We start from the raw sequence: 23,428 nt of genomic DNA, 5'->3' as shown, positions 1-23,428 counted from the left end.
TGCCTAGGCAGTCCCAATCAGCCTGCTCACTGGCGCCTTCTGCCCCCCAGTGACAGCCGGGCAAGCCGGGGGGGCCCCCACACTGTTCACTACACCCAGCTTTCAGTGACGGCTCCTGGACAGGGAAAGGCCGACACTCCAGAGGACTGGCAGCATTCAGAGGCCTCGGCTGCCTCAGAACTCCTGTCCCATAGTGTTTCCTTTGTGTGGCCAAACAAAGTGATCTTTAGGAAGACAGACTGCCAGGCCAGAGGGGCATGACGCTGGGCGTCCTGTGGCAGGCTAGAGCCAGCAGGCCGATCCCAAGCTCCGGCAGGGTCAGCCCTTAGAAGGAAGCCACAGTGTGGTAATGTCACAGGACGGGCACCCCGCCAGCAAAAGGGTGGCTGAGCCTGGGTTCACAGAGAAGTCAGAGGAGGGGGGTGAGGAGTGAAGAAAAAGTGTAAGAAAGAGGAGGGAAATAGGAAAGAAGGCAGCAGGGGTGGGGTGGAGATGAGGGAGGGGGAGGGGAAAGGGAGGCGCAGGCATTTCAGGTCCTGGGGAGCACACCCACTTTCCCTAAACAGCTGGACCTTCTGGGCGGATGCCTAGCTCCACTCCCCTGCTTTAGGAGCCAGCCCTTTGTTTGACGTTCTGCTTCCTCCATGAAGCCACCCAGGCTTCCTCTGCCTACAGTGAGTCTCTCCGCAGTGGACTCCTATAACTAACTATTCCCCCAGGACACCTCGCTTCTGGCAGGTTCTGCCTCATGCTGTGAGATGTCCGTAGGTAAGTTAATTCAGGGCAAAACTGTCTTATCCATGCCTCTCGATCCCACAACACTATAGCACAGAGCCTGGCTCGGGGACACCCCATCAATCTACGCTCAGGGACGTGGCAGGTGGAGGGTGCCTTGAGGACAAGGATGCACTCCCTATTGTCTGAGGCAGGGTGTTGATAACATGTAACCATAAAGGTCATAGCCCGGTGGGGAGGGGGATTGGGGGAGGTCAGAGGCTGGGGAAAAAGCCAAGTCGCGGCACGCCATCCCCACAGCAAAGAACAGCCCACAGACCAGCAGCTCTGGGGAGAGACAATGGTGAACCAGTGTACACGCTGAGAGGTCAGGAATCATGCACGACCCCTGTTCACCCATTTGGACTGAGTGCCTGGCACAGAACAGGTGTTCAGTAAGTGTGTGTCCCTGAGTATCTGTCACTGGAGAGTGTGACAGTGGCACCACGGGGTCTAGACCCAAAACCAGTGGGCACACAACACTCTGGCTGGAAGCCGGGGAGGGAGCCATCTCAAAGGCTACAGTAGCTGCCTGGGGTTTCCCCATGAATTAGGCTGGAGCACACGGGGACAAGTTGTTCTTGCACCGGTAGGAGGCAGGAAGCAGACAGCTGACCCGGGCAGCTTTGTTTTATGGCTTCGGGGTGGCCAGCAGCCGAAGGAAATGCACTCTGGAAGGGATCCCTCCCACGTGGTGTCACAACAGACCAGGATCCATGAGGAGGGGGCACGGAGGAGGCGTAGACCTCCTTCTGTCCCTGGTGGCCCCCGAGGGGCTGTCTGTAGTCTCCCACATCAAACTTGCCTGCATACGATGGAAATACTATTAAACATTAAAATGAGCTGAAATTTCTGCCTCACCCCCTAATTCAAACTGCTGTTGGTGTGTGTATGTCTGTGTGTACCTGATCTCTCTCTCTCCCTCTCCCCCAGTCTCCTTGATATCATCTCTCCAATTTCTCTCTCTCTCTCAAATTTTGTTGGCGTGAGCAAAGGAAACAATGTTGCAGATTAAAAAAAATAAGCCATTTTTCTGCTACTTGGGCATGGAATGACACAGATTTACCTTTCTGATCAAACTTTTTAAAAGACTGATTTTAGAGTGAACATTTGAGTGGATGAGCTCAGCTCGTTAAGCCCCAATGCAAAGGAAGCCAATCTGAGTCATAGATTAGATCACCATAGAAGCCAATTACAATTGCTGTGGATTGGCCGCACCAAACACCCAAAAACCAGTCCCAACCAGTTTGCAAATGTCTTCCATCTTTCTGTCACAAGAGGGATCAAGCCTCAGCCATCAGAGCCCAGCAAAAACCTGTCCCTGCTCAGAGCTGCCTGTCTGCCTGTCTGCTGCTAAGAGTCAGCATGTCTGCAGAAAAAGGCTTAATCACATTAGTTTGATTTCTTCTAGCTGGGGAAAGCATCCTCGGAGTGGTCTTTGGGGCAAGGAAAAAACAGCTTGAGATTTTCAATGGGCCTCCAGATTTTACTGAATTTTTTTCATGAGAAGGACAAAACCTCAGAATCCTTCAGGGAAAAGGACTCAGCATCATAATCCTCCATGAGAGGCAGGCTGGACCTCTCAATTGCAGGTGCTTTTGCCCATTTATGTCCTGTCCAGTGTGACAGCCACTAGCCACACGTGGTTCCTGAGCAAAAGAGGAACTGACGTTTTCATTTTTTCACTTAATTTAAATTTATTTAAATTTTGCTTACATTATAATTCCACTTGGTGAATTTAAACTTAAATAGCCACATGTGGCTACTATATTTGACAGCACAGATCTGGGACAGAAGTGCCAAGAGTGATAACAAAATAGTGCCAACATGCCAACAGAGCTTACAATTTTCCTGCTGCTGTTCCAAGTGTATGGGCTCCTTAAATGGGCTCCATTGCCTTGCTTTTTTTTACTATTTTCCAAGTCTTATAATGAAAAGACAAATTCACATAAAAGAAATATTGCTAACTTTACTAGATATTTTGATATATATTTTCCAGACCTGTAGCTACTAAAAATCTAATTACCATTAGTCAGTGATATCTTTTTTTTTTTTTAACCTAAAAAAGGGGTTTGTCCCTAACCTTGAAATGATTAAGAGGAAACAGTGACTTAAAGTATTAGCAGAAGGGCAGAGGAAAGAAAAGAAGAAAACTGTCTTCACCTTCGAGCTTCCCCACCCTGCCCGGTGCCATGCTAGGAGGGAAGTCCCTCGGAGCCCAAGCTCACTTGAGCCTCTGTGTGCACCCCAGAAGCAAGAACTTGGGGAGCTGAGAGGGATTAAAGAGAACCTCCTTCTGTTTTCTGCTGTGGGAGTGGGACACCATCCACACCATCCACTCGACTCTGCCTGCTGGGCCTTGGGCCTAAAGTCTCCAGAGGCCACAGAGGAGCGAGTGTGCATGGGGATGGGAACGCGGGTAGTTCTACTCACCTGAGCACATCTCCCCCTTGTAGCGGACACAGGAGAAGTCATCACACTCGCAGTACTTGCCGGTGATCTTGCCGAAGTCACTGCTGTGGCAGACACACTGGCCACACAGGCATTCACCTCGCTGGCTGCAGGCGGGCTGGCCCTCCTGGGGGCTGCACTCGTCCTGCTGGGAGGGCCGGTAGTCCTCTTCTGAACACTCGCACTGGGACCCCAGCCAGCCCGGCCCACAGAGGCACACCCCACACTCAAAGGTCCCGTTGCCATTGTTGCAGCGGGGGCTGGAAGGCTCGGCGTCGGCCTGGCATTCGCAGTCACAGTCGAAGGTGACCTGGACCGTGAGGCTGTCTTTGAAGCCCACTGGCTTGATGGTGAAGGACTTCTCCTTCTCCTGGGGACAGCCGCGCACTTTGGCCTCAATGCTGAAGCTCACCTGGGAGGAGAGTAGGATCAGATTCAGACGAGGGTGGACCCTGTTAACACTCCAGTCCCAGAGGGAAAGAAGCTGGGCCCTGTGCTGTCCTGCCCTACCCGGGGAATACCAAACTGGGGGGGGGGGGTCCTAGCCCCCAGCAACTTGGAGTTCTTCAGCCTCCCCACGACCCAGGACCCAGGTCTGCAAAGCAAAAAGGAGAGCCTGGGGACCGTGGTCCAGTTATATCTAGCTGTGTGCACAGACGTAATTTATTGTCATGGGCTATGCTGGGGTTTTTTAATTCCACATATGAAATAAGCCAGCTCATGCAGAACAGAACCTGTGATCTTACAAACTTTCTGCTCTGGCCAACTAAGCCAGCTGAACTGAGTACACAATGTCATATGTCTTTGTAGCAAGACACACAAGCATATTTTGCACCACACAACACCACACAGTGACCAACCACAGGTTTAATTTCCATAGAACATTTCATCACTTGTTCCGTCATATACCTTTCTGGCCAATATTTCTTGGATAGGGTATGTGAACCTGTTCTAGAATATAGATAGACAGACATATGGACAGGCGGATAGAGATCGATATATACATGCTGTAGATACAGATGGTCTAGGTATAATAGCTACCCCCCTTTTCTGCTTCCCTCCCTCTTCACCAGCCCCTCCCCCTTAGGCAGAAGCAGAAGAGAACCAACCACTTAAGAAAGAAAGCCCTAGAGGCCACAGCGGGACTGGAGGAGTAGAATGAACTTTTGCATTCTGAAAGCCTATGAGAGCGGGTGTTTGGTCTTTTTAGCCATTTGCTGTTGAATCTCCAGCAGCTAGAATGATGCCTGGCATGAAGTCAGTGCTCAGTAAATACTTACAGATAACACTGCCATCTCACATTGTAGACGGAAGAAAGACATTACCTTGGGGGAGATTGGAGACTGGTTGGGGCTGAATGCAAGAAATACTTTCATCTGCAAACAACTATGCATATGCAAACAGAGGTAATGTAAATGCACATTTTTTTAAAATCCTGATGGTGAAGACTACCTCACAGAGAACTTTAGACAATGGGAGCCTCAGAGGAAAAGGCTGGCAGCTCCAGGATATCTAACCTCTCATGACCTTCAGGAAGAAGGTGCCGGGAAGGAAGGGGAGGGTACCCACAGACGCTCGGGGGGTACAGGCCTTGCCCAGCTCAGCCCACCTCACCGTGTCTCCAATCTTGAGTCCGACACAAGACTTGAGGCCTGGGATGACCTCGTTGTTGAGACAGGTGGCGTTGAAGGACAGAGACAACTCCTCTGGGAGGTCACGCACTTCCAACTCTACTTTAGAGCGGATTTTCTAAGCAGGAAGGAGCAAAAGAAGGTAAGGAGATGAGCTGAAAGGAAGCGGAGAGGAACTAATTCCATCCCAAATTCTTTTGGGGGGCCCGGACTCACCCTGGCAATTCCAGATGCTGAGGTCCGCCTAGAAGCTGCCAGAGGACAGCACCCCTAGGAGGGTGTTTCTTACTATATTTCCTGCCCAAGACCTGCTTCTCTCTCTCTCTCAGCACTGGTGTCTGGGTGACTCTCAGTAAAATCTAAATCAGTTCCACCCTTCTGCTAGCCTCATGGATGTGCTAAAAGGAAGTGCCAGTACTGGTCCCCTTGGAGAGTGGCCATTTTTACCAAATTTTTAGCCAACCTCACCTTCCCCAGGGCTCGGCTTTCTCTTCTCCTGGCTGTTGGAGCCCTGTCCCTCACCCTGTCCTTCCTCTGATTTCAGGATTCTGCTCCTGCCTCACCACCTGCCCCCCCCCTTCCCGTCCACCTCCTCTAAGCTTTTCACCCGTCGCCCCTAACACTCCTTGGCATTCCTTTCTGAGCCATTTCTCTCTCAGAAGGCCGCATTCCTCCCAGTGCCGGCCATCCGCGAGCCTCTAGAAAAATAAGAGGAAGGCCAGGAAGGCTCCATGGTGGACTAGCATCCAGGACTCCCAAATCTGAACCCTCCTGGGTCATGCCAAGCGAGGTGGATTCCTAGCAGGCCTATTCCCAGTGCAAGTCACTTACTCCATAAGCATCAACAATGAGCTGAAGGACATTGCTGGAATCCGTAGACAGAATCCCCACTGTGGTCCCTGGGATGAGCTCACTGTAGTTCTAGGAAGACAAAGATGGGCAAGGCTGACTGAGTGAAGAGGGTGGTTTCCAAAGGCCTCCCCAACTCAGACTGAGGGTCTTGAAATGAAGATTGAGGGAACAAAGGGGTATTTTAACTTGTTACTGCCAGTAATCAATCTAGCAGTATTTCAGCCCTGAATAAAATAAAATTAAATATAAATTAAATAAATAAAATTTTAAAATAAAATAAATTTAATTAATTAAATAATAAAATTAATTAAATAGATAATTAATTAAATATTTTTAATAACTAAAAAAATTAAAACAAGGAACTGCTCATACCCCTCACCCCCACTAAATGACTCCCCTCTGGTTCTGCAAACACCAGCATACCCGTTCTGCTAGGTTCAAAGTTGGGGGAGAGAAACAATAAAAAGGAATCACTAGCTCCTGGGAATAAGTTGGAGGAGGGTCTTTCCAGGCTGGGGACAAGGGCCCATGGTAGGGCACGCTGGGTCCCTAAGACAGCTCTACCCATCATCACAAGCCACACTCTGGGCAGCCCTGGGGGCATAGTCACCTGGTAGAGATTAACTACATTTGCAGTTACTGCAAAGATCAAATTGATGTTTTTCTGGGATAGCTTCTCCGTCATCAGCCCCAGAGAGGGATAATCCTGTAAAAAGGAAGGACATGGAGGTCGGTTAAGAATTCACCGCTATTCACATACATCCCTGGATCCTACACCTTAGACCTCGGCTGATTTGGGCCGTGGTCCACACAGTGGTGGTGCTTACACGTTTCCACCCCATGATCAGTGTGAGCCAAGGGAGCAAGGAGCAACACAAACCCAGCTGTGAACTCCAGGGACAGATGAAGAGGCAGAGGCTGGTGGTGTCAAAACCAAGCATCTGTCTTGCCACTAGACTTCAGTGCGTTCACACCAAGAAGCAGCTTCCATGAGCCAGGTACCGTCAGGCCTCACTTTGTTTTCCATCAACTCATTTAACAAACATTTATTGAATGACAGATATATTATAGTCTCTGCTCCCGGGGAGCTCCTGGTCTGGTCCTGACGACAGGTACATACAACTACAAAACAAAGCCAAGATCCAAAGAGTGGCATCACAGGGTGATGTTGGGGATCAGAGGAGAGGGTTGGGTGAGGGGCAGGAAGTAAGGAGGGAGCAGCAAAGTGGAACTCGGAGTCTTTCTACCCCTCGCTCTCCATCCCACATGTGTCAGGCTTCATTGTGAAGTTTCCTCGTTCTGTAGCCACTGACAAATGCCTCAGCCTGGCGTGTGCTTCCTTGTGGTGGTCTCAGCCTTCCTTGGCAATCAGCATTCACGTCTCTCCCTCTTGCATTTACCACTGAGCCAGCCCTGATGGAGTGGTCTTCTTTTTGGTAATCCTTCTCCTTCCTTAGGACACAGCTCAGGTCCCACCTTCTCTGGGAGGCCTTCGTTGGCCATCCCAGGTCACAGTGAGCATTCCTCCTCTGAATCTCTAAAGCCCTTATAGATGGTGCTACTCCCTTAGCATTAATCACACATCTTGTATTCTTGGTAGCACATCTTCTCAACTAAACCAAAAAGGGGGGGACCTTCCGTTGTCCCTTTATCTCCTTCAGCCCCTGGGAGCTGCCTTGCCTAGAGTAGGTGTCAATGATTACTACCGACTCAATGCCTGGACATGGCTGACACCAAGGAACTCAAGTCAAAATGGGACGCTGGTGAATCATGAACATGTCCCTGGGATCCCTAGGCCTTGCAAGATCATCCAGCTCAGACCCCTGCCTTGACCCTGATGTACCATTAAGCCACCTAGACAAGGAGCTGCTGTATTGTCTTTAAGAGATGAAGAGTTCACACCTACCCCCAGATATCCAGGGTATCGGTATTCTGAAGGTCTTACATTTCTTGATGGCTTACAGCAATTAAACTCCCTTCCGCTTATTTGACCCTCTAAGGCCATAGAAAATAACCTTTCAGAAGTCTACTCAGGTATCAGCTAAACTTCTTTGTTTCAAGCTAAGTGACTCGGAGCCCTTCAACCTTTCCCCACGGGAACAGATCTCCATTCTTTTAATGATCTGTGTCTCTTTTTCCTCAGTCTTCTTCCAACAACCACAAGTGAGCATAGTATTCCAAGAAAAGGATGATCTGTACACAGAAGATAGGAACGCCTGCCTTTCAGCTGGACCTGCGAAAGTCCTTCGGGTCCATTCTGGATGCCATGCTGTTGCTGGTGGTGCTGGAGGCAGTGGAGGGGGCGGCAGCAGTGACCCCAGCCAGGACCACTTACAATGGCTGTGCCTTCTGTCCCCTGGATGAGGATGTCCAGTTGCTATGGGAGGCAGTGGGAGGACAGCCTGAAACAAGGCCCACGCCCTGCCCCGGGGAAGGGCTGCCGTTTTCATAGTCACACAAGGGCTCTGCCTGGGTTAGGGCAGCCCTGACCGTAGTGAATTGGGACCACAGGTGGTACCAAGAATCTCACCATGGTAGTGGAGGCAGAGTAGTGGTTGTCACTGCCAATGTGACACTGTCCATCATTGGGCTGGACAATGCCTGCCAGCCTCCCATCCAGCGCTATATGGGTCTTGGCATCAGTCGTAAATACCAGCAAGTGGGATGCATCATTCCTCCAGCCAATCTTCTCCTGTTAAAAAAAAAAAAAAAAGCAAAAGAGAGAAAGCAACTTTAGCCATGTCATTGGTAGACGGCAAAGACCCAAGGACTTCCACTCCTGAAGGGCTGAGCAAGTCATCTTGAAGAAGGCCTTCAGTCCCAGCCCCCTGGAACACAGCTGGAGCTTTTCCAGTTCGAGGGTTTCTGTTCTCTTAGGAAAGGAGTCTTAGCTGATTAGTTCAAGCAGCTGAAAGATGCCTACTTCAACTCCAAATATAACTTTTCCAATGATAAGCACATGGCCTGTCTAGAAACCCACCTGCATGGGCAGAGCTGGGCGGGGCTAACAAACTCCCATCTGAACATCTGCCCACTTCCTTTCCCCATTTTAATCTGTGCCGACCACACCAGGAGCTCTGTGCCCTCCAAACTCACGTCACAGACTGTAGCCTGCATGATGGCATCAAAGCCACCCTCCGGGGCATCTCGGTTCCGTGACACATTCTGCTTCTTCACCTCCTCATTGAAGCGGGTCACCTGGTCGGTTAGCGTTAACACATGTTTGTAGCCAAACATAGGCAAACAGGTGGTCTTCATGCTGGGGAGGAAGGAGGATAATTTAAGCAGATATCCTGACGGAAAAGGTCACGGTGGGGAGTGAGAGGGACAGAACGGGAGACAAACACGGCGAGCACACTGCCCAGGCCAATCCTACACAACCACAATTAACCAGACAGTTCAGACCCCAAGCCCCTCCTATCACCTGAGCCATCACATTGGCTTTCCGTCCAGTTAGCCTGGAAGATAAGACAGTGAGTTGTGGAACCAGACTGGGTTCAAGTCCCAGCTCCTACTCATGGGACTGTAGACAAGCTTCTCTATAAAAATGATGACATGATTAGTCCTATCTCCTAAGAGCTGTGTGAGGCTTAAAGGAGCTAATTTATGAAAAGCCCTTATACCCGAGTGAGGCTCTAGTCGTTGCTATCACGTTGGGCTTAACACTTCTCTAAAATAACATTAACACAACGGTAAAGCAAAAGTTCATCAAGAACTTAATGTCCATGAACCATCAACAAATTGATAGATCTATGCTGGACGGGAGCCTTTCTGTCCCCAGCCCAGTGGCTTGTGTAACTGATGGCTGACAGCTTTACTGGGGAAACTTTACAACCCGGATGGGTTGAAAGGGTACATCATATAATTCTGAAAACTAAAAAGTAAATTTGTATATTGTCAGGCTCAATAGCCATCATTTTAAGTTATTATACTGTATGGATTTTTATAGTCCCCACCAATTAAATAATAAGCCATTCACTCACTCGTAAGCCAAAGTGTCAACAGAGGCACACTTAACAATTTTTTAATCTATTAAAAGGTTCAATAAATAACATTTCTACTCTTTTTTATTTTCCTCTAGGACATAATTCCTCACATTTTAACTCTGTAAGACTCACACTCTTTTTTTTAATTTTTTTAAAGATTTTATTTATTTATTTCAAAAAGAGAGATCACAAGTAGGCAGAGAGGCAGGCAGAGAGAGAGAAGGGGGAAGCAGTCTCCCTGCTGAGCAGAAAGCCCCATATGGGACTCAATCCCAGGACCCTGAGACCATGACCCGAGCCGAAGGTGGAGGCTCAACCCACTGAGCCGCCCAGGCGCCCCAAGACTCACACTCTTGATGATGAGAAGGACAAGGGACTCAATCCTTCTGAACTCATAATTCCTCTATTTCCTTTTCCATAAATTCCTACTTTTTATCTCATTTCCCTCCCATTCTCTCTTATCTCCTACTTCTTTGTCACTAAGACAAGAAGGTGACTACTTCTCTTTCTGGAAATTCTCTACCCTTTCTAAATGCCCATATGCCTAATCCTCAGGGTGCCAAGGATCACAGAGGTTTTGGTAGTTTCTAACACTCCAAACAGTCTTGGATTCTATTGACACAACACTTCAGACCCACAGGCCAGCTCACTTGCCAGACAGGAAGCCCAACGTAGAAAGGAGATATGATTTGGCCTGACGGCAGCAACAAAGTGATCCTAGAGCTAGAAATAGGAAGCAGAACTTGGACGAGCCTGGGACAAAGGGAGGGGATGTTGGCCCAGCTTCTACAGGAGGAACTTACTCATAGCAGGGGTTTTTGAGGGCCTCTGATGGAGAGATGAACATGTATGGTGACACGGGCTTGTCCACGAAAGCCCCGAAGCCAATCCGCAAGTTACTAGTGAGCTTGCGCATCTGGGAGGCCAGCTTGGTGCCTAGGTTCTGGATACTTGACAGATCATCCTTCATGGAGAAAGACAGGTCCATCAAGTAGTAGATGTCCACAGGGTAATCCTCCACTTGCCGGACTTGGATGGAGAAATTCTTAGAATCATCTGGAAGCCAAGGGGATGTTAGTTTCTCTCCTTTTTCTCCCTCTAAGACTTCATAAGTGGGTTTGGACATAGGTCATATTAAGTAACTTCTCGATCAAATCAAACTTGAAAGCCCTTGTCCCTTCTCTCCCCTTGCAATTCTGTTCCTCTTCCAATCGCTTGATCCCCTGATTTTTTAATCTCTCTCTGTTTTATTTTTCTGTTCTAAAATTCTCTACCCTTTCTAAATGCCCATCTGTCTAACCCTCTGGGTATCGAGGTTCATAGTGATTACACTTCAGATGCTATAAAAGGCAGGAACTCTGTCCCAGCCTTCTCTGAATCCCAGAGCTCCCAACAGAGGCCTTGCAGAAAGAAGGGACTTGGTTAAATCTTCTTGAAACAATAGAAAAGTCTAAATCAATGCTTTAAAATGCTTGTCTCATAGCCTAATCCTTCCTCCCCTGATGGTCTCCTGCCCCTATATTCTCTGCCCCGGTGCCCCTACCCCAATTCCACCTGGAAAGGGGGCTTACAACATATTAATTTCTCATCTTCTATTTCATTCAATCCTCAACACAAAGCTATCAATTAGGTAAAACAGCCATTGGGGAAAAGAAGAAATAAACATTTTACTGAGTTCCTACTATGTTAGAAGGATTAAGTAGCTTGACCAAGGTCAAATGGCTAATCTGTGGGATGGTTAAAATTCAAACTCAGATCTTCTGATTTCGGGTTCCAACACCTTCCATTTTTCTACATTCTCTGGCCCACACCACACCCAACATCCTGATCTTCCCACCCCATTTCCACTGCAAGCTACGTCCCCAAAGTTCAGGCCTCCACCATGTGCCCTGTGCCCATCTGTCCAAGGTCTCTCCCTGAAAAGAGCCACCTCCCTACCTGGCCGTAGCCGGAGAGCAATCCTCTGAGGGCTGACTTGAGTAACCTGGGAGCTGTCTCCAGAACCCTTGTCGCTGAGTGGCCTGGCCTCCAGGATGTGGACCTCACTGATGGGGAACTCGATGGATTCCAGGGCACAGTTATCTTTCAGCAGATTCTCCTTCAGGTTACAGCGGGGAGTGCCCAGAGGCAGGGCCTGTAAGACAGGAGCCGGATGTGAAGCCCTGTGGTCCGAGCTATATGGCTCTCTTCCTCCTTCCTGCAGGCTTGGCCGACTCCCAATAGCCTCGAGCTTACCCAGCCCTCTGGAGCTAAACCAGCAAAAATGAACTCGGGTGATCCGTCCTAAGATAGCCCATTGTACAGAAGGGAGAAATTGAGGCACCAGAAAGGTTGGGCAAATACCTGTTTGTGGATTGGTAGCTAGGAAGAGGGCCAGTATTGCAAGCTACCTATTAGACCAGCAGTTTTCAAACTGAAAGGCAACCCACATGTGGGTCCCCAAAATCAGTGTAGAGGATCTCAGCCACCAATTTATTCAATAAAATGCAATTGAATAGAATAGAAAGTATCAACACATATAAATAGTACAAGTAAATATTATTTTGTAAATGTTTATATATTGGGAGTTGGGTATAATACACAATGATATAAATGCATTTCTTTCCCCAGGTCAGTGTCAAACAGGTTGGAAGCTACTGTGTTAAGACACTGGCTGGGGTGTGAGATCCCCAAGGGTAGGGGCTGTCCCCTCTCTCTTCCCAGCCCCCACCCCAGGAGACACCACAAAGGAGGGAGAGGGAAACAAGGACGGGGGCAGCAGAGATGGGGCTCAGAGCACAGGAGAAGACTGGCAGAGACTACACCTCAGCACTGCCTCTTATTAGCCGGTTCCCAGGGCACGCAACCAAAGCTCTCCATGCCTCGCTTCCTCAGCTCTAACGGGAAGACAATAAAAGCCCCCACTCACATGACTAAATAAGACAACGCATATAAAGATTTACTGATTTATTATTTGAGAGAGAGTGCATGGGGGCAGGGGCAGAGGGAAAGAGCCTCCCGCAGATTCCCCACCAAGCGCAGCTCAGGGCTCCATCCCAGGACCCTGAGATCATGACCTGCGCCAAAATCAAGAGTCGGCCACACAGCAGACGGTGCCACCCAGGCACCCCCAAGACAATGCACATAAAACCCATAGTATAGTGCCTGCTGCAGGATAAGTGCTCGATAAATAAAAGCTGTTGTTAGGAGACACTCTAGAAATAGCTCCTGGATAAGTTAGTTATGAATAAACCCCACAAGCTTGGGCAAATCCCATGATGCCACGCACTGACCAGAGCCTAGCCCATCACGCTGCTTTAAGCTTCCTCTCTCGCTGTGGACACGGGGCAAATGGAGCACACTTCTGGACACCCTGGTGTATATTCCACGGCTCTCTGGAACTCTGTGTGTGTCCACACCTGAGTACTGAGTCAGGGGGTAGAGGAGGGCCACACTGCACTGGAAAGAAATCTGGAAACAGGTTCCATCCTGGGTCTACCACTAGCTAGCCTTTTGCCTTCAGACTTTTTACTTCAGCCCTCTGAAGGCTCTCTCACCTGTTGGGTAAGGGGGTTAGGCGACATGACGTTTTCAGCCCCTCCCCACTCTGACGTTCAGCATCTTGAACAGCACTGCGTGGGCGCTAGTCCATGAGAGCTCCTTCCTTGCCAGGTAGAGGGGACTGGCCAGAAAGCTGGAAAACTCTTCCCTGGGCCTGTTTCACAATATTTGGGCCTTCAGGCTCTCAATCGTCACCTCTATCCCTACTCACTCACTCTCACAACTGTTTCCAGAATTCAGTCGAAAAACCCATACCCATATCCCAGGAAAACTGGTGGGGTTTTTTAAAGATATTATTTGTTTATCAGAGAATAATGAGTGAGAGATATAATATCAGAGAATATGAGTGAGAGACAGAGAGCATGAGTGGGGGGAGCAGCAGGCAGAGGGAGAAGCAGCTCCCCACGGAGCAAGGAGCCCGATGAAGGATTTGATTCCAAGACCCCAGGATCATGAGCTGAGCCACGCAGATGCTCCAAAACTGGTGTTAACATTTACTGAGAACTCACTGCATGTCAGTCTCTGTGGAAAGCGCTTTAGGGGGGATCCTGCAAACCTCCTGCTAACAGTTCTCTCACACTGGAACTATTATTATTCCTATTTCACAGGTGGAAAAACTTGAGGCTTGGAGGCTTCACAAATGAGAAAGCCCATCTTACAAGAAAGAAATCTAAGGCTTGGAGAAGTTAAGTAACTTGCCCAAAGTTCCAGCACTAAGAATGGCAGAAGAGAGGGGTTAACCAGATTGTGTGACTGAAATGATCTTTGCAAAATGATAGTTTGTATTAAATGCTGTATGGAGTGAGAATCAAGGCAGAGAATCAGTGGTATGCAAGCAATGATCCCAGAAAGACCACACCTGAGAATGCCCAGGTAGGGAACAGAAGACAAGATGGGGATGTGGAAGGTGTGGGAAGGACTGGTCATGTTTTGCTGCCTTAGCCCCTGCAGGTGACTGGTAGCCATATTTCCAGGGGTGGGATTTGGCCACAAGGAACCACCCATGCTCAAAAACTCAGGACTTTTAGCCTTAAAACCCTCCAGATACTCAAAGTCGCTCTCCCTCTCGCGCTCAGCCCTTGTCTAATGGGCTGAAAGTCTTCCCCAGGTGGGTGGGAACAGGAAGACCAACAGTGCTATAGACTGTTAAACCCCAACCCCCAAGATAGTAGGAGGTAAGACATTGGGAGGTGATTAGGTCTTGAGGTAGAGCCCTCATGATGGGATTGGTGCCCTTAGAAAAGTGATCCCAGGGGTTCCTGGGTAGCTCAGTGAGTTAAAGCCTCTGCCTTTGGCTCAGGTCATGATCTCAGGGTTCTGGGATAGAGCCCCACATCGGGCTCTCTGCTCAGCAGGGAACCTGCTTCCCCCCTCTCTCTGTCTGCCTCTCTGCCTACTTGTGATCTCTCTGTCAAATAAATAAACAAAATCTTAAAAAAAGAAAGAAAGAAAGAAAAGAAAAGAGATCCCGGAATCCCAAAGAGCTCCTCAGTCCCTTCTGCCATGTCATAGCAAAAAGACAGCCACTATGACACGAAATTTGCTGCTCCCTTGATCTTGGACTGCTCAGCCTCTAGAACTGTGGAAAATAAACATTTGTCCTCAAACCACCCGGTTTATGGTATTTTTGTTACAGCAGCCCGAATAGACTAAGACTAACAGAGGACTCTCCTTGCCCTGGGGGAAAGAAGTCTCTGGAAGCCAGCAGCTTCCTTCTTTCCCACTCAGCTTCATGAGTGGGATGTGGATAAACAGGATCAGCCGTGGGAAACAGTGCCTAAGGGTTAATCTCAGCTCAAAAGATTCCAGTGGGGACATCACCGATTTCCACGTCTCCAAGAGAGATGAAAATGCCCTCTCTGCACCCAGCGCTGGCCAAGGACAGAAAGGCAGTGGGAGAACTTGAGGGCCCTCAGAGTTTTTGCCCCGGAACTCCTCTTGCTGACCCTGCATGGCTCTCCCAACCCTTCTGCCTCAGGAAGCAGTGTCCTGCTCACAGCACTCCCTACCTTATCTCTAATTCCAGCTGCCCGCAAAGCCCCAGGGAGAAAAACCTCCCAAAAAAGGCAATGACTGGATAGAACAAGAAACACAGAGGAGCTGATTCTTTCCAGGACTAAGACAGAGGCTGAAGGAGAGAGGGAAGGGGAGGCCAGGAAGCTGAATGAGAGCAGCAAGGCCATTATCTATCTCTAAGCTGCCTCGGCCAAGGGAGAGAATGTTCTAGAGGGGGTTTCCTGACTCCCTGCTTTCCAACATGACAGTGCTTATTACAAGAAGGTTTGAAGTGCTAAGCCCTGCTGACAATCCTTATGGTTTGTTATGAATTTCTCAGAAATATAAACACTAAGAAACAAAACTGTTTCCCTCCCTCCTCTATGGTCACTGACATCAGAGGTCAGGAACATAACAGGCCTGCTCTGCAGTCACGTTCTCCCTGAGAGCCTTCTGTCCCAGAAGGATACCAAGGCAGTGACCTCAACACACTTAGGCAACATTCCCTTCCTTAATAACCCAGACTGGAAGGTAGAGGACTTGTCTCTAGGTTACTCAGAGAAACAACGGGAAGGAGGGAGGAGGAAGGTTAAAGTCCCAGTTCCCAGTAAAACCGGATGTGACACAAGAAAGGGCAGAAACAACCAAGACCCAGGGGAGGCTCCTGAGTACAGAGGCGGGAGGTTCCAGCCCACGCGTGGTGTGAACTGAATCCCCTGCCTCTCCTGGGAGAGTGATGCATGCTATTAGTCCCATTCTCCATTCATCCCATTTTGGATACTGGGAAAGTAAAGCATGAAAAACTCGTTACCCGGGGCGCCTGGGTGGCTCAGTGGGTTAAAGCCTCTGCCTTCAGCTCAGGTCATGATCCCAGGGTCCTGGGATCGAGCCCCGCATCGGGCTCTCTGCTTGGCTGGGAGCCTGCTTCCTCCTCTCTCTCTCTCTGCCTGCCTCTCTGCCTACTTGTAATCTCTATCTGTCAAAAAAATAAATCTTTAAAAAAAAAAAACTCATTACCCTACCTATTTCACAGGCTTGGTCAGGGGGTCAAAGAAGACTGTGAACATGAAATGCTTTCAAAATATGAAAAATCTGGATACAAGTCAAATATATTCAAACCCTTTTGATAGGATATGAACAAATAAATGCATATAGAAGATGACTCTTCTCTACTATGACCATTAGAATTACTACTATTATTCCATTCTCTTTTCTCAGAGGACAAGGCAGAATAGGGCCTGCTACTTAGTTTTTCCACCCAGAGAGCTATCAAATGCCTCCAACCAAAATAAATTAACATTGTTTTCTTGATGGGACAGCCAGTGAGGATAGGAATCACTAGAGCATACAGAGAAGTGTGGAAGGGACAAAGAGAAGGAAAGGAAAAGAGAAGCACTTCGATTTATGGTTATTGGTATCTATACCCGCTTGTTTATGGGGAGAGGGGGCACTTTCAATGATATATTTTTATTTTTACAATAATAAGTTGAGCAAAACTCTCAAGATAAACATTTAAACTCTGGATAAGAAAAATAGAAAGAAAAAGCAGCAAAGAAGTGAGAACAAAATTATGTTGTCTAAAGAAGGAATTAAATAATGGCCTCACACCTGTCCCCCATAGATGCAGAGAAGAAATAAGTCACTCATATTGGAGTCTTCTACTTGGCTACACCCAAACCCATTCTTTGATTATCATTGGCTGTCAGGCTGGGTGTGAGCTGGCCTGCCTTCTGATGTGTTCTCAGGACTAGGTAAGAATTCCCAGCACTTCCCTCCATCTTAGAGTCACTGAATTTAGTAAATATTTGGGACATACTTATATCAAAAATTATTTGTTTAATTCAAATTTAACTGGGTGTCGTGTATTTTATCTGTCTGCCTTAACTTCACTTCTGCCATGACCCCATGATCAGCCCCTTTGATCAGCGGTGTTTGCCAAATTTACTATCATAACAACCCATTCCAACACAAAAGGTCTGGAATCCAACCTGGGAAACTTTCTATTTAACCAGCACCCCAGGTGATTCTTAGAACCAGGCAAGTTTGGAGGGTTCTAGATTCCAACATGGGGGCCAGTGAGACCATGAGTTGAATCTCTGTGTGATCTTGGCCCCTTTGCTCCTTTCACAGCCCAGAGGCAGCACACCACCCCCACCCATATCAGTATGCAACCCCCTCCCCAAGAACACACCCTATGCAGATGGGCCCAAAACTGCGCTCATCCACTTTGGCTATGTTTTCCTCTTACCGGGCCAAGCCCTTGCTATACACACCCAGAGCTGCTGTCCTCTAGGACCAAGGGAAAGCTGAGCCCAACCAGTTGTTTTTCCAGGCACTGCCAACCCTGCCTGCACCGCCACGGTAGGGAAGGCAAAAGCAGAGGGCCCTCTAGGGTCAGTTATTCAACAAGTCACATTCAAATGGCCCAGCCGGTTCACTTCTGGTTTTTTAAGTCAACGGCCAAGACACTTTCAGCAGTTAAACTTGGCCTGGGCAGGGGAAGCCCTCAGAAAACATACACACACATGCAAAGCGGTCAAGTTCAGGTTACAGCCGGGGATTCCCACCTCCCACTCCTCCCCAGAGGAGGCTAGCTGACATGCTTTGCCCCACACTGGGCTCCTCCGCTATCTCTCCCTCCCTCCTCCTCCTTTCCCAGAGATTGTTGTAGTCCTTCAGTAAACCCTTGGCTTCCCCCACTTTCCTGTTTATACTCCTTACTCCCAGAGATATTGGACCTTCTATTTCTACTTCTAGTCATCAGTTTTCTTTGGTCCATGGTGTTCTCATTTCCTCCCTGATTCACCCCACCCCCTCCCCACCATTCCCAGGCATATCCTACCTTGTGTTTGATCCTACCCTGCACCTTCTCCCCCATCCTCCCCTGGTCTGCCCCAGGGGACAAAACTCGCATTGGTCATCCATAAATATTCTACACTGTGACCAAATCTGGTCACATGAACTATGGGCTTTGTCTGGTTGGACCTCCACACAAATCAGCAACAGGGCTGGTCCCTGTGCTGATCAAAAGGGGTGACAGACACCCCAAGAGTGTGTTTTCTTTTTCCCCAAACTCCTCTCAGTCACACTCGCCTGATTTTTCTCTCTCTCTGGGTTGAAAAGGAGAGAAAAGGAACGGACAGCATCCTCGGAGTGACATTAGGGCTTCCTTCCTGGCTACCCATCTGCTCCAGCCAGCTTCAGGCCATCCCATCCAAGACGCTCTCCCTCCTTCGAGGATGCAGTTACAGAATTCCAACTTCCTTACAAAAGCAGCTTAACAATATTATGATGGCAACCAAGGGAAGGAGGATATGGCAACTGAGAAGGGAGGAGGCCGCATCACACTTGAGCCGCCAGCTCAGCCCAGAGGGGTGGAGAACATTTGGGGGTGGAGGGGAAAGATTCACCCACCCCCTCCCCATCCCTCACTCCCAGCCCCAGGGAACGTTTCATTTGCTAAATGAAGTCAATGTGGCCCAGATGTTGGGCAGCTGCCTCTGGAAGGAGTTCCCGTGCTGAACGGTATAGAGGCAACGTGGTGTGTTGGGCTGGCCTCCGCAGTTCTGGCAATCCTCCTGTCTAGGGATAAACACAGCCTCCCAGCTCCCACTCCCTACCCCCCCCAACACCCCCACCAGCCTGCCAGGGTGGTTGCCTTTTTAGGAAACTCAGCAGATTGGGAGGAGAAGCAAAGAGAACAAGGAGGCTGGATTGGAGCAGTCCTAAAACTGCAGAGGGCAGAGACTTGCTGTTGTGAACCAGAGGACACCTCAGGTAGCCCAGAAGCAGCCTGGGACAGTAGTTCAGGTAATCACCTGCTGGGGGCCCGGCCAATGACTCAGCCTCAGACTCTGTAATCACTGGAATCTCTCCAGCCACACTCTCTGCCCCCGCCCCCCGGGGCCCTCACCAGCTCCAAATTCCCAACTCAGCCACAAACAGCCATTCCCTCAGACACACTCATTCCCCAGGGCCCCAGACACAACAAACTTTCTGCCTAGACACATCTAACCCCTTCCTGTCACCCTCCTACCCTCACCAAATTGGCCCAGCACCTTCTCTCACTGACACCTAAGAGAGGGAAGGAAGGAAAAAATAAAAGAAAGAGAGGGATGCCTCGGTGGCTCAGTTGGTTAAGAAAATAAAAGAAAGAGAGAGGAAGAGGTAAACTTGTGGGGACCCAAACTTCACAGAAGAAAAGGGAAGAGATCCTCTAACTGAACATCGCGCCCCCGCACCCCGCCCGCCAAGTGCAACATTTCTCTTTTATTTGCCTTGTAAAACTTCAGGGATGGGGGTGCCTAGGGTGGCTCAGTGGGTTAAAGCCTCTGCCTTCAGCTCAGGTCATGATCCCAGGGTCCTGGGATCGAGCCCCACATCGGGCTCTCTGCTCAGTGGGGAGCCTGCTTTTCCCCTCTCTCTCTGCCTGCCTTTCTGCCTACTTGTGATCTCTGTCTATCAAATAAATAAATAAAATCTTTAAAAAAAAAAAAACAGTTCAAGGATGTTTGTAAGCCAGCATCCCTTCTATACCAAGAAACCTCTGCTCACTCTCTTTTTCATACTTTAAGCCCTGCTTCCCTGGGGTGCTCTACCCCAACAACAAGTAAGTGAAGTGTGGTACAGAGAGACAATGGCTACAGTGAGACCAAGAACCTAACCAAATTGGCTCATGTTAGGGGACCACATAGAAGAATCTGGATGGGATTCCCAGCAACAACCCCATAACAGCTCCCTTTGAAATCCTTCAATGGGAAGGCTTCACCCTATCTTTGCTCAGAAGGGGCAAGGGATAAGAGATGCCCTTTTGGGTCCATTTCTGCACAAAAGCAGCTGAGCCTGGGGTAGAAATCAAGTCAGATGTCTTCTCCTTACCTCATCTGAGCACCAGGCACACACAGGACTCACAGCCAGACACTGCTGGCAGGAGCGGACGCCTCGTGTGGTACAGATGTTGGACACTGCAACAGAGACAAAGACATTAGCACCCAACTTGGCCTGACAGGGTAACTGGCCTGCCCCATCCTTCCCAACTTCCCCAAACACCCAGATTTATAGCTCTCAGATGCACACAGCAGTTCCAACCATACCACAGACATTCACCAACCACAGCCTGTATGGTAAGGAAGAAAGAACAAGAAAGGTCAGAAGAAACTCGGCACCACCCTCACTGATGAGGTCCCCATGATAACAAGTGCTGGAGCAGGACTGAGCCCTGGACCTCAAGTGTCAGGTCATAACTGATGGAATGGCTTTAATTAACAACTGGTTTGATACCTACATTGTGCCTACGAAAATCTGAGGCCCAGGACAATGCAAAGTGCCCTCTCTCCAATTATTCTAGTGATCGCTCACAGCCTCTACACAGGGATCCAAGGCCCTGATGTACTAACATGAACACACAACTTAAATATGGTGGCACGTAGGGGCGCGGAATGTTCCAATGGCCGGCGAGGACAAGGCAAATCTTCTGAAACCTGCTCAATACATTTATCTTCGGGTCAAGGTGTAGAACCGCCCAGGGAGAACTCCAGAAATGTCAGAAAAGGCTGAGTGAGATAAACTGGAAGAACATGGATTAGAGTTGAAAGGCCCGTATTTGAATTCTGAGTCCTCTTTTTACTAGCTGCGTCATGACCTTAAGCAACTCGATTAACCTTTGTGAAAGGGTAATATTGACCTCACAGGACTTGTGCCCTTGGTACACTACCAAATGCCATTCAAATGTGAATAGTCTTCACACTGTCCAAGGACAGAGAAAAAGCCAGGGGAGGGGAGTAGAGACAAAGAGGGACACCGAAATAACTAAGAGAAGTTTAGCCAAGAAGCAAACCCCAGGCACTTGCTTGGGCAGAACCTCTCAGGCTTCCTGGGCTCAGCAAGGTAAACCTCCTCTTTCTGCCATGCCCCCAGAAAGGTCTTTTTCAATATAAGGAGCAGACTGAGGAAGAAACATTTCCCTTCATGATCCAGGCCCTTCATCCAATTTTCTGAAGTGGTCCCTTTGTCCCCCAGCTGGTAAGACTAACAAATCAGCCTAATCAATGGGGCGTTTTTCCAGTGCCCCCAAAACTTCTCATCAAGTTGAATGTCTCAGTCCATTTTACTATAGTGTGACTGAACTCCCTTCCAGACAAAACACACCCAGAAAATGTGTATGTGTACACACAAACATACACACACACACTATTGTCAAGAAAAATTATTGAAAATTTGGAAATAGACAAAGGAAATACTGGGTGTCCTTTCAATATAATGCAGGGTATTGACAAGTAGAGCCACAGTACTCATGAATTACCTGATTTTCTAGGGGTGTATACCTTTGTTTGACTTCTAGTGATTAGCGTATTTTATAACTCTATAAGGGTAGAGGTTAACTTGTGGAAAACCAGTAACAATGGAAATGATTCTTGATGAAAACGGTGTATATGATTCTTGTCCAACCGCAATGCAAATAATTTGATAGCAAAGGTAACCCTCTGAAGGTTAGGGTTCATTGCTTTGTAGAACATTAACCAATTTCAAAACTGTTAGATAATTGATTTCAACATTCCTTGGACTGAACAACTATAAATTTCCCTTCTCTGAATTTTCTAAAGATTTTTTTTAAAGTAATCTCTCCACCCAGTGTGGGGCTTGAGCTCCCAACCCCAAGATCAAGAGTCACACACTCTACTGACTGAGACAGCCAGGGTCCCCTCCCTTCCCTGAATTTTCTTTGAAACTAATCTTAACATCTTACTGCTTCCTTCATTAATTAAGTTGAATAAATACTCTGACACAAATTCATGTTACATTTGTATGGTAATTATACTTTTAACTCTTTAAACGTTACATTTTAACGCTGTCCATCTCAAGGCCTCATTAGAGGGCAGAGGGATCTAACAGAAAGCGTAGGCACCCAATCAATAGACCGTGGTCCTCATTGAGTCACCATTACTAATGTGGCCTTAGGCGAGTCATTTCACTCCCCTCAGCCTGTTTCTTCGCTTGACTCTTCCTAACATATTATAATTATTCGTCTATCTGTCTTAACAACACGGCCACCCAATAGATTTTAAGCCTCTTGAGGCCTGCCCTGCCCAGCCCGGGGCCAGCCCCAAGTCCTTGCTCAAAGTAGATGCTCCATGAATACACATTGGAGCAAATGGAAAGGCATTGGACTTGATCAGTTTTGTTTTGTTTTTTAAGCAACCGAGCTCATGTCTCCATATTATCCATGGAATTCCAATATAAAACATGCAAATAAATGGGTTGAAACAGTTCCTCTGACAATTTTAACTTTCATTGTTCTCCCAAAAACACCAGAATCATATGTGGAATCCTGGAAACCCTAGGCTTCCTCTGAGCGTGAGTCTGTCTCACTTCGAAGGCCCTTCCCGACTCCACAGTTCTGCAAGTGGGGCGCTGCTACCAGCCCAGGAGTAACCTCTGAGCCCCGGCCTCTGACGTGACTATACCCTCACCCAGTGAGCGTGAGGACTGTGAGGTGGGAATTACGGCAGCGGTTTTCCGCCTGGCTCTAAGGTTCCAAGGCCACCTCTGAGTTGGGGCAGCCCTCAGCCAGGCACTGTCTATCTAACACGGAAGAAAAGTAGCCAGTCTTCCTAGAGACGCTGGCTTCAGAAGCCCTCAGGGTTCAGAACCCACAACGCACCCAGGAGGTTCCCCCCTGCAAGGGCAGCCTGGCCATGTCTCAGCTCCCAGTGGCTCTCTCCCCAGCCAGATGTGAGAACAACCCCGCCCCCTTACTGCCTTACTGAAAGAGCTCTAAGAGGAGCAGAGCCTCAACTATTTTAGGTCTCTACCTCCCTCCTTGAAGTTTTCACGGGAATCGGCACCCAGGGGGGTCATTCTGGACAGAAATGCCATCGATTTTCACTGGGGCAGTGGCGGGGGGTGGGGGGGTTGAAGAAGCAGAAGGAGAGGTCAGGCAGAGTTAGAAGAGAGGACCATGGGAGGTATGGACACATCAAATTATCTCTGCAAACTTGTTCCCAGCCTCTCCATTTTTCCATCCATTCATTCTCAAATTAGCATCTATTTGCCTATGAGTCCTTGACTTGTAGCCACAATAGAAAGGCTTGCCAGATGGGAAATAAATAACAGCCGCACCCCCCCCTCAGTGAATGGGCGGCCCCTGACCCCAGAGGATGAGACAGGCTGCTGGGAGATGTTCTTTAGGAAGTCATGTCT

General features: G+C 48.6%; 1 protein-coding gene across 3 annotated transcripts in view; it reads right to left on the bottom strand.

Moving 5' to 3' along the window:
- Positions 1–23,428, bottom strand: part of ITGB3 (integrin subunit beta 3) — a 50,837-nt gene that overhangs the window by 14,593 nt on the left and 12,816 nt on the right. For all 3 annotated transcript variants that reach the window (XM_045985587.1, XM_045985589.1, XM_045985588.1), the window contains exons 2-10: positions 20,108–20,193; positions 11,633–11,828; positions 10,498–10,750; positions 8,805–8,967; positions 8,239–8,400; positions 6,319–6,414; positions 5,688–5,777; positions 4,840–4,974; positions 3,208–3,637 (exon numbers count right to left, since the gene is read on the bottom strand). In XM_045985587.1, the coding sequence (XP_045841543.1) occupies positions 3,208–3,637; positions 4,840–4,974; positions 5,688–5,777; positions 6,319–6,414; positions 8,239–8,400; positions 8,805–8,967; positions 10,498–10,750; positions 11,633–11,828; positions 20,108–20,193 (1,611 nt within the window). The remainder of the gene's footprint in view (positions 1–3,207; positions 3,638–4,839; positions 4,975–5,687; positions 5,778–6,318; positions 6,415–8,238; positions 8,401–8,804; positions 8,968–10,497; positions 10,751–11,632; positions 11,829–20,107; positions 20,194–23,428) is intronic.

The sequence above is a fragment of the Meles meles genome, chromosome 18, assembly GCF_922984935.1.
Source record: "Meles meles chromosome 18, mMelMel3.1 paternal haplotype, whole genome shotgun sequence".
NCBI lineage: Eukaryota > Metazoa > Chordata > Mammalia > Carnivora > Mustelidae > Meles > Meles meles.
The sequence above is the reverse complement of the archived record's forward strand: the minus strand, read 5'-3'. Positions and strand labels throughout refer to the sequence as shown.